This window comes from Argentina anserina, chromosome 1, assembly GCF_933775445.1.
Source record: "Argentina anserina chromosome 1, drPotAnse1.1, whole genome shotgun sequence".
Taxonomy (NCBI): Eukaryota; Viridiplantae; Streptophyta; class Magnoliopsida; order Rosales; family Rosaceae; genus Argentina; species Argentina anserina.
Window position 1 is genome coordinate 11,138,715 of NC_065872.1, and position 11,728 is coordinate 11,150,442.

Consider the following 11,728-nt stretch of genomic DNA (forward strand, 5'->3'; position numbering starts at 1 on the left):
ATGGATATGGAAATCATGTATTTCAAAATTGAGTCTTGATACAGACTTGAAACCAAAGCAGAAGATGATTAAAAAAACTCAAAACAAAAACAGTTTTCAAAACGAAATAGCTCCCACTTAAATGAAAAAATAACTCCCACTAAGCTCCAGTATCAAAAGTAGGTAAAATGTCAATACTCTCAGCATGACCTTGAAATGCTTTAACAGTTAAGGGTTTGGTGAAGGGATCAACAAGCTAATTTTGTGTGTACTGATCTTAAGATATCCAAGCTCCTTGTGCTTCACTCTCTCCCTGACACTATAGTACTTTAAGTCAATATGCTTAGAGTTAGTAGATTGCTTATTAGTTTTTGTAAAGTAAACTGCTGCTGAATTGTTGCAGTAAACTTTCAAAGGCCTGGAAATTATGGTGTCCACTAACTTAGTTTGCTACAAGAAATTTTTTCAGCCACAAGCCTTGACATTTAGCTTCATGAATTGCAATATATTCTGCCATCATTGTGGAGGTTGCAGTCTGCGTTTGTTTCACAGTCTTCCAAGCTATGGTACCTCCAACTAACATAAAAACATATCCTGAAGTCGACTTTCCAGGTTCTGGATATTGTCTTGCAAAATCAACATTTGAATAACCCATTACCTCAAGCTCATCCACTCTTCTATAAAATAGCTGATAACTCTTAGTCTTTTGCAAATATCTCAAAACTTTCTTTCCAGCAATCCAGTGCTCATGACCTAGATTGGACTTAAATCTAGCTAGCATACCCATTACATAAGCAAAATCAGGCCTTGTACAGACTTGAGCGTATATCAAACTCCCCACAAGTCTTGAATACGGCTCGTTCTTCATGTCTTCCCTCTCCAGCTCATTAGAAGGACATTGACTCTTATTCAACTTTGGACATAGGTACATGACCAAAAGAACAATTATGCATATCAAAACATTTCAGTACTTTGGAAATATAATTATTTGTGACAAACCTAACATGTGCTTAGATCTATCTCTGCTAATTTCTATTCCTAACACATAAGATGCTTCCCCCAAATCTTTTATATCCAAATGTTTTGATACAAATATTTTAGTATCACGCAGTAAGCCTTTATCGGTGCTTCCCAGCAAAATATCATTGACATAAAGGACAAGAAATATGAAATTTTCTTCTACTTGTTTTCATATAGACACACTCATCAACAAAATTTTCAGAAAATCTAAAAGAACTAACTACTGCATCAAATTTAAGATACCACTGCCTTGAAGCTTGTTTTAAGCCTCAAATGGATTTCTTGAGTTTGCACATTAAATGTTCACTACCGGGCTCTATAAATCCATCTTGTTGTTTCATGTATATCTCCTCATCTAAGTCTTCATTCAAAAATGCTGTTTTTACATCCATTTGGTGGAACTCCATGTCGTAATGTGCCACCAATGCCATAATTATTCTAAAAGCATCCTTTGTGGAAACAAGTAAAAAGTTTCATTAAAGTCTATCCCTTCTTGGTGTGTAAACCCTTTAGCTACAAACCTAGCCTTGTACCTCTCAATCAAAGCATCCACGTATCTTTTGGTTTTATAAACCCATTTGCAGCCAATTGTTCTATGGTTCTTAACAGGTTCTACTAGCTCCCACACATCATTATCATACATTGATTTGATCTCAGCTTGCATTGCCTCGTCCCACTTCACATTATGATAACTCTCAACTGCTTGTTTATAGCTTAGAGGGTCATTCTCATCACCAAGATCAAAATCAGTTTCTTGTAAATAAACGTACACATCAGGATTAATGGTGGATTTTTTAATTCTCCCTGACCTTCTCAAAAGTTGATTATTTACCAAATTTTGGTTTTCAGCTTCTTATTCCTCCATTTGATTTTTGAGCCTCTTCTACCACATTTTGAACTTCTTCCTTAGCTACAACATTTACAGAATTTGGAGCCTGTGGATTTGGGTTTTGCTGCACAACTTCAATTTGAGGCATTACAACAGGTTCAGAGACAATTGCAGAATCTAAAGATAATGTGTTCATGGCATCTGGTTCTTCATCAGCTAACTCTTGGAAATCAAGCTCTAAGTCTTCATAAGGATGAGCATGATTTATTTCATAAAAAAATACAGCTCTATTTGTCTCTATAATTCTGGTTGTATGATGTGGAGTGTAAAATCTATATCCAAAAGATCTCTTTGGATTAGGGCTGGGCACGGGCCCGGCCCGGGTAATTTTTTTCAGGGCCCGGGCCCGGCCCGGTTGTAGTGTGACGGGCCGGTTTTTAAAAAAAAAAATCAGGGCCCGGGTAAAACCCTGCCCGGGTCAATTAATTGCAGGGCCCGAGTAAAACCCGGACCGGTAACATCCGGGCCGAGCCCGCCCGGTTTTCCGGGCCTAACTCTGTTTTTGGCTAGTTGGCGGTGAATCGGCAGTGCGATGCGACGATAATGGGAATCATGAGATTAAAATTAGTTAAGTTTAAGGTTATTTGGTTATATTCCAGTGTCATTGTATCTATTCTATAAGTTTATGATCACTTACGAAAGCCAATTACATAATAACACCTAATATCCCGGGTTTCCGGGTTTTTTTTGTTTAAAGATTTGAAGACCCGGGACCGGCCCAGACATAACAAAGCCCGGCCCGTTTATCACATGACAACATATGAGCCCGGCAAAAAACCCGGCCCGACCGGACGAGCCCGGCAGTCCGGTCCAGGTTTTTTTTCTTCTTCGGGCTTTTTGCCCAGCCCTACTTTGGATAGCCAACAAAATAGGCAGTAATAGTTTTGGGGTCTAATTTTCCAATATCAGGATTATAAGGTATAACATCAGCTCTACATTCCCAAATGTGAATATGTTGAACATTCGGCTTTCTATTTTTCCACAACTCATAGGGTGTCTTGGAGATAATTTTGCTAGGGCTACGATTAATCAAATAATTGGCAATTTTTAAGGCTTCACCCCAAAGAAATTTAGGCAGTCCCGATTTACACATCATACTTCTCACCATGTTTAGAATGGATCTATTTCTCATCTATGAAATACCATTAGACTCAGGTGTCCCAGGTGTAGTGTATTGAGCCTGAATCCCATATTTTTCTAAATAAAGTGCAAATTGACCGTTTTTTTGCCCAGCTTCAGTGTACCTTCCGTAGTATTCTCCCCTTCTGTCAGACCTAACAGCTTTTATCTCTTTCCCTTTTTTCTGCCTTTGCTCTAAAAATAATAAAATTTTCTAAAGCTTGAGATTTCTTAGAAAATAGGGAGACATGACAATATTTGCTTGCATCGTCAACGAAAGTAATAAAATACTTATTTCCACATATAGTTGTCTTTGCAAAGGGGCCACAAATGTCAGAATGGATAAGCTTTAAAGGTTCAGTATTTCTATTTGAGGTTTTCTTTCTTGACTTACTTAATTTCCCTTTAACACACTCAATGCAAGTATCAAAGTCAGACCAATCAAGCTTAGCCAATAACTTTCATTTCCATTCTTTTAAGTCTATCTTTTGAAATGTGTGCAAATCTCATGTGCCAAAGGTAGGCAAAATTTTCACTGAACTTTTTTTTTCTAATTCAAACTATTTTTTTCATCCTCAATAAGTAAGACATCTTTAGGTTTAGAGCAATCAAGCATCCAATAATCATTAACAAAAGAGTACAACCAAGACAACGAGAAGAATGAGATATTTTTATTCCTTGAGAGTTGTTTGAAAAAGTCCAACTAACTAAACAAGCTACAGAAATTATCTTTCTCTTCATAGAAGGAATATAAAAAACGTTTTGCAAAAGATAACTAAGACCAAATCCTAAAAGCAACTTGACTGTGCCAACAACTCGCACATACACTCCATAGTAAAAGCAGCATGAAATGTGATCTCTAGTTATGAGATGGATAATGTTCATGATGTGCAGGTGAATACTCCCCCAGCCTCATATTTGGTTCCCATAAGTTGGTCTAGAAGGTTATGGCTCTCAACTTTTGAATTCTCAGTAAAATTTTCACCAATAGCAATTAAAAAATCATTGGCAGTCTCAGGTTCGGTCACACAACCTCTCACAATTGGTGGCATGGTTTGCTCACACCCAAGCCTCATGCCTAACTATTTCATGTTCGTCACTCTCATCATTTATCTCAATTTGTGGTTTAGCGAGACAAAAATCAAGACCATTGAGCCCTAGATACACTTCAATAGACACTTTCCAATCCTTATAATTAGACCTATTCAGAGGGGTAATATTAGCCAAGGACAAAACAGAACTCATATTTAAATCTCATTCAAATCTCCTCAAGCTCATTCACCTGCAATTTTCAATGTAGGCATGTTTCATCTAAGCTCATATATGTCGCCTAATAGTCTGTCGTCATTATAGCTGTTAGGCAACATATAATATCTGTCGCTGTAAAGTGTATCAGGCGACATATGATAAAATCTTATGTCACCTTATATTCATTACATCGACAGATATTATGTCGCCTCATAATATCTTAGTATAAAAAAGCCAATGGATATCAAGAGGTTTGTATTGCTTCTATGCAACTGAAATTACACATGTTGTCCGTGTCTCTTTAAGATAATATATTTCAAATAGAATATTGCTTGCATGCAGTTTCATAAAAACCTGAGAATCAATCATCATAAAATTCTTTCTAATAGTAGTTTACATTACATGGTATGTATTATCCTTGCAACACAAAAGCATCATGAAGTACTACAAGAGTTGTACACAAAAGGTAACCAACTAAACAACTTGCACATGCATCAAATTAAAATAGCTCGCAAAAGGCACAATCCCCACTAGGCCAATTATCCTCCATAGTGTAATATATGCCCACACTATTTTACCTTATCAGGCCAGTCTTGGTTTTTGTCCTCCACAATCTCCTTTATGTAAAACATCATGAAAATCCCACCACTTTTCACCCACCTGCTCCTGAATTCCCTGCATTTATTAGGTTCCAGTATATCAACATCTCCACAAATTGGAAGTCAATTACATTACCAATATTACATTTATAGATTCCAATAAGATATTTTGTGTGAGGAAGTAAAATCCAATTCCCAAGCATTCACAGTAACAACAATCCAATCAACATAGTAAATATTGATCAGCTACAAAGTATCAATTATAAATTGCCGAAATACCATGGAATAAAAGCAAAGGAGAATTAGAGATAATTTGGAAAGGACTATTTCACATGTGTCCTTGCCAAGGCTGTAGATGCCTCTAGCGCTCTGCTTTGCAATTCTACTTCCCTTTCCATAATAACTTGTTTTACCACAAAGTTATCAGTATCAGCACAAGAAAACCACCTGATAGACAAAAAAATCATCAAAAGTAGAAAGTGTTTTAATTGAAAACCAGTTTGGTAGGGTTGTGTGCAGCACGCTCTTCATCAGCTCTCGTTTACAGAAGCCAACTCCTCCCCTACAACCTGAAGAATAATTCTTACTATTTCAGAATCTAATGAGAAGAAACAGTATTAACTACAAATGAAATTGCCAAAATGACTAAAAAATCAAAACAACTACAACTTAATTATACAACTCAGATTAAAATTGAAAAGGCAATCCAAAACTTAATGGTCCATGATAACTAATGACTCCAAGTCAATAGGGTAGTAAAGAATAGATCAAGGGTCAATAGTCATTCCAACTCCATTACTTGATGTTAACTTATAATATGGGTAGACATATCTAACCTGACATGAACACAATTCCAACTTAATTACAAAACTCAGATAAGAGTTTTACTTATACATATGAAATGGGTCTTTCAGGAACATTAATTACAGTCAATTTTCACTACAATTTAACATTGTATGAGCTTTATATAACAAATTAAGAATGAAATAAGCAGAAACTGAGGACTTGAAAAAAGTTATAGTAATGACCTTTCTCGAGTTTCTTGACGTTTTTGGAGAAGAGAGTGATCCTGATCTTGTGGATCTGCTCCTAAGCTTGGTGGATTTCATCCATAGTTTTTGAAGCTTCTTTGCTTTCAATCTGCAACCAAAATTCATATACAAATAAAGTCAAAAACCAATAAACAAAGAGAAGGAGAACGAGAGAAGGGAAGCGACGGAGAAGAGAAGAGATTTCACCAGAGAAGGGAGAGCGCTATCGGGGTCGGAGTCGGGGTCGGAGGTCGTAGATGTAGGAGAGAGATTTGAGATGAATTGGAATGTTTTTAGGGTTCTCTCACTCGATTGGGATGTCATGGAGGGTTTTTGGATGGAGAGAAACCTTCAAAGCCATCTTGTCGTCGCCATCACCATCGAAGCCTTCAATTTTGGGCTCGTTGATTTTGGGGTTCTTTTTGTATCGGAGAGGGAAGATAATGAAATTGGTTTTTGGGGGGTTGTAGTTCTAATTGGTAAGGATGGGCAGAAGAGAGAGAAAGAGACCTCGGGGATAGATAAGAGGCGAGCGGCCGAGAGAAAGAGAATAAAATGAAGATGAAGACTACGGTTTTCTCTCTTCCTCTTAAATAGTTGTTGTAAAATATGATCTAGCCATTCGACTAATTTTTGTAATAACCTTCTATTTTTCCGTTACACATTCTATATGATAACTCTATTTTAACACTTTTTCGGCCTCACTAAGTCATTAAGTAACCTTAATTCAGTTTGTTGAATTCATCGATAAAAAACAACCTTTCACATTTATGGTGTAAACACTAATTCATTTTGCCTTTACTATTAGACTTATTTGTCGACAGCGCACTTAGTCGATTCCTCGACTCGTGCAAGGTTCTAACGTCTCACTAACCTCCAACTCACTTCCGACACCAAATATTTTTAATAACGCACTTAATATACAAGGTTGCACAAGAGGAATCATTTTCATACATTTTTAATTAACGTGGGTATTTTGGGAGGGAAATCAAGTCTCATTTCACTATATAGTATTACTCCAAGAGTTCAAGAAATTAATCTTATATACAAGGAGACATATAGATGTTATTTGATTTAAAACAATGAGGTCAAATATTTGACGACATATTAATGTCATTTTATCTAGTGAAGTATATGGATAACTGATGCAAAATTTGGGAGATAAAGTAAATTTTAGCGATGTATTCCTTAAAACTTTAGGCCATAAAGCTTAAATATCAGGCGACATATATATGTAGTCTCAATGTCACTACCTATTGGGTATTTCAAACGTCATTTATATGTCGTCTCACTAACACCATTAGACGTCAAATATATGTTATCTGATTGTCATCATCATTTCAGTTAACTATGGGTTGTTTCATATGACATTTATATGTCGTCTGATTAACACCACTAATTTAGTCAACTTTAGGTGTTTGAGAGGGAGTTGAAGAAGTCAGATTTCAATATCCCTCCAAATTATGCTCCAAAGTCAGACGACACATATATGTCGTCTTATTGTTGCTTCAAATTTTAGTCAATTCTAGAACCTCTCTAAAATTAAGGCAAAACCTCACACGACATATATAAGTCGTCTAAATATTACCTTTTTTTCAACCTAAAGAATTTTGAATTTATGACACTATTCAAGCAACATATACATATATATATATGTCACTCCAAACCTCCGAACGACATTTAACCCGACATATGTCGCCTGATATGTGTCGTATATAGACAGTATCGGCATAGTGTGACATTTTCAAATAATGTGTTACTTAGCCCATATGCATCTTCAACTCTGCAATGTCCTTGCTATTTGCTTGTTGGCCTACTACCAAAGTTTGATCGACGGTGTTCAACTGACTCTGCCCAGCAGCTAAAGACTTTAACATTTCATCATAATTAGGGCACTTGTCACGTTTGGAGGTGGCACATTGAGATGGGGAGCTTGCAGTCTTGCAAACAAACCAGACGGGCGAGGCCCATATTGCATAGCATTCTTTTGTGGCCTAAGTACATTGTCATTGTTGGACCACCAGAAATTTGGATGATCACGTAAACTAGGGTTGTACATATTGGAGAACATATTGTACCTTTGACCTCCCTGATAACCAAGGGCATTCACTTCCTCATATCCTCCACCAAAAGCGACTTGGGATAACTAATCAGTGGGGTGCCCCTCCGTAGAAATGTCGCATACTTGTGCTCCACTTGTTCTCATGAACTGACTCATCATCTTGGAAAGATTGTCAACCTTGTCCTCTAGAGCAGAATCCGAACTCCAATTTGTCTCATGCACTTGTCTTGTAGAACTAGTAAATGTTCCAAATTGTTGATTGTTCATGGATATTTTCTCCAATAGATCCTTTGCTACCACATTACTCTTGTCTAGAAATGATCCACCAGCTGCTGAATCTAGAAACTCTCTCTATTTGTAGCAATCCTTCAAAGAAATACTAAAGCAAGAGACCTCTTATAATCCTATGGGCTGAGCATGATGCTACAAGAGATTTGAACATCTCATAGTAATTGTAGAATGACTCATCTGTCCCTTGGTTGATTCCTGTTATCTGCTTCCTGATGTGTGTCACCCTTGATGAGGGAAAATACTTCGACAAAAACTTATTCACCATTGTTATCCATGAAGTAATACGACCAACAGGTACCTCAAACAACCATTTTTGAGCCTGATCCTCTAATGAATATGGAAACGCCCTCATCTTCACTTTCTGAATATCAGCTCCTCTGGGGCACATAGTCTCACAATTGAACTGAAACAATGTAAGATGTTGATTGGGGTCATCTCGTGAGAGTCCATGGAACTTAGGCAAATGTGTAGGAACCCACTTTTCAACTCAAAATCACTCGTCTTGCCCTCCTCTGGCACATGGTACGCTATGTTAGATGATGATGTTCCCCCAACTGCTCCTTCTACTTGGCCATTCTGCTCTCTGATCGATGCCATTTCTGGTTTTGGAACTGGGTTTTCCTATGTTCGGCTTTGAACTGGGGGCACTGGATCAGGTTTATCGAAATTCAGTTGGCCAAAAGGACACAGACTTGTCAACAATTCTAACTCTGGATCCTCAAAGAACAATGGATTAAACCCACTACAACTTGATGAAGCTGGAAATGGTGAAATTGATCCAAGTCTCTTTCTTCATGAAATGAACAATCTGAGTTGATAGAAACGTGATCTCCCTCTCTTTCTAGTTGAATTATGTTCAGACGTTCACTAAGTGTGAGAGATGCGCCACTAAACTTGGACATTCATGTGTCTGAAAAGACTAAGTGTTAGCAACTTGACATAATATGAAATACAAGTATGAGTAAATAAAGACTTTATTTCTTTCTTTCTTTTTATTGGTTTCTCTTTCTTTGGTTTTCTTTCTTCTTTTTGTTTTTACAGAAATGTAGGACTAACACTATGTCTAATTGATTTTATTCACACAATCCTAAAATTAAAGGTACGTAGAGCAGATGAGCTAACTGTGCAATAGACTGACAGCCGCAGGTAGGATCTTGCTTTTATCTGATATACCTTCAACTTTTAGGGTATGATTTTCATTTGAAACTATATGTACTTATTTATACAAAGTTATTTTCTAAGTTATAAAGCAAGGTGGACGTGCAACCTAAGTATCTCGTCTAGACACAAACTCATTCATTTGTTTCAGAATGCCGGAGAGCTAGACTCATAGATAGTCGCAAGTCGGGATTCATTTGTTGGACACCACGGAGGCTACACCCTCGAAAGAATGTTTCCACTATCGACTCCATCACTGAGCTGTATGTCAGTCTATGGGTCTCTGAAATCCAATTTTGTAAACCTTAAATGAGGGTAATGAAAATAACATGCATCTTACTCAACTTGGAATAAATATGTGTATTGGACTGCTCAAAAAGTGTTAATAAAAGCCGTCCTCAACCCCAAACGACCTTAGCAAGGTACAAATGGAGAGTTAAAGCTAATATTAACAAAATTGATTTTACCTATTCTGTTTGCTTTAAAACTTGAAAATAAACTAAGAAAAAATAAATATTTAACTTCCTAAAAATTTAACTAAGTTTAACAAGTAAACATATACGCATACTACTACAAAAACGTAACAAATAACACATAAACAAAGAATAAAATAAAAAGTAATTTTTTACATTTTACAAGTATTTTTTTACATCTTTACAAAAAACAAAAAAAAGTAAAACTTTGTTTAATAGAACGTTATTGTTCACAATTTTTTACCGATTTATTGTTCATCATACTGTTCACAGGAATTTATTTTTATAAATATACAATTACACAACTCACAATATAGTACAAAATTAACACTTCAAAGAATTGAGATTTTCTCAATTCTCCGACAACGACGCCAAAATTGATAGGACATGCGAGCGTCAGACAATTAACCCTGTAAAATGTCATCGTTAGTATAGAATAAGCTGAGATCGTTCAGTTCGGGGAATGGAAGGGAACTCTAAATGTTTAGTATTAACGAATAATGGGGGTTTGAGATTGATTATTAACTACTAAAATAAAACATAAATTATTATTTACATGATCGACTTCTCTTTACCAAACTAAACCAAATTCACCAATGCACCATATAATTAGAAGTTTGATTCTATCATGCATTCTAATTCATCTGATTACATACTTTTAGTCACTAATATAATCAGAGCCTTAGAGGAACATTTAATCATGAAAGATTTATATTGACGTTTAGGTTAACTTAGGGCCTCACCTAAATTGCATGCAATCAAGTTTAACACTTACTTATGGTAGAAATCAAATAAGATTACATTTAAGCACTAAATATTTGTTGGAGACATGCTTCATGGTGGCGTCACTCACCATGCGGTACATATAAATTTCCAGAATTTACCACTTTAATTAACACAAACCGAACCTACTTAGGGCATGATTCGATTTGTGTCAATATAGATGATGAAGATAGTACTCAAATACAATCTTAGGGATTGCATTCAAGCACTAAATTCGTATGCACATATCTGAAAATTATCTAATAGCAAGTAAAAGAAGAGTAGAACACAACAATAGAAATACAAACTTCAGTAATTATAAGAACATAGATTCGACATACTCTCAAAACATATCAAATACAGCTTGTGAATGATGTGCTATATATAGCAGAGTTTTGACTATTTGAATATTATAGCTTAAACTTTTTCTCCTCAATTTCTTTAACTTATTTTTGTTATTGGTGGGTGCAATCTCCTTTAATAAATTATTTCTTTTTCTTCTTTTTATGTGTCTCATTCTTTCTCTCTTGCATTGTCTCTATTTATTTACTTAATCCCTCCTTTATCTTTTTTTTTTCTTTCTCTCTTTTTGTTACGACCCGAATCTTTTACGATTTGTAGTGATAATAGTTTTATCTTTTACTCAGAACGAGAGTCGTACTAAGTGTGACGACTTTAAAAGTTGATTTTTCGAGGCGTAAGTTTTTCGGGAAAACTTCCTTCACAAAAGTCGTAGGACTAGTCAATACGAATTCGTAGACACGCGGTACGCCTAAATCAGAGTTCATATGAAGAAGTTACTAATCAAAAACACAGTTGGGCATTTTTTGGAATTTAGTATAAATAGGGGGTCGAAAATGGTAAAAATCAGAAAAACCGGAAATTCGAAATTTCGCGCCACTGTTCACTCCCCGACCCCGAGATTTCGATGGCGCCGTTCTCCGCCGTCCGGCCACCGATCGACGCGCGACCGGTCCTATTCGCTCAGCCTCGCCATTTCCTGTCGATTGGTACTGGCCTCACGCCACGCTGACCGTTGTACGAGGCGCAGCCATGGTCGCAAGCTACAGCAGAAGTCAATGCCGCCGTGCGGCTGT

General features: G+C 36.5%; 1 protein-coding gene and 1 long non-coding RNA gene across 3 annotated transcripts; both read right to left on the reverse strand.

Moving 5' to 3' along the window:
- Window positions 1–421: 421 nt before the first annotated feature.
- LOC126801764 (secreted RxLR effector protein 161-like) lies at window positions 422–910 on the reverse strand. Its single transcript, XM_050529223.1, has one exon. It carries the CDS (start codon window positions 908–910, stop codon window positions 422–424), a length of 489 nt encoding a protein of 162 aa, XP_050385180.1.
- A 3,705-nt stretch (window positions 911–4,615) lies between these two features.
- LOC126789344 (uncharacterized) lies at window positions 4,616–6,394 on the reverse strand. Of its 2 annotated transcripts, XR_007671517.1 has the most exons (4): window positions 6,093–6,394; window positions 5,883–5,994; window positions 5,134–5,423; window positions 4,616–4,930 (listed from the first exon to the last, which is right to left on the reverse strand). It is a non-coding gene; the product is annotated as an uncharacterized LOC126789344 (long non-coding RNA). The 2 variants fall into 2 exon arrangements; XR_007671513.1 differs by having other exon boundaries at window positions 4,616–5,423.
- Window positions 6,395–11,728: the final 5,334 nt, after the last annotated feature.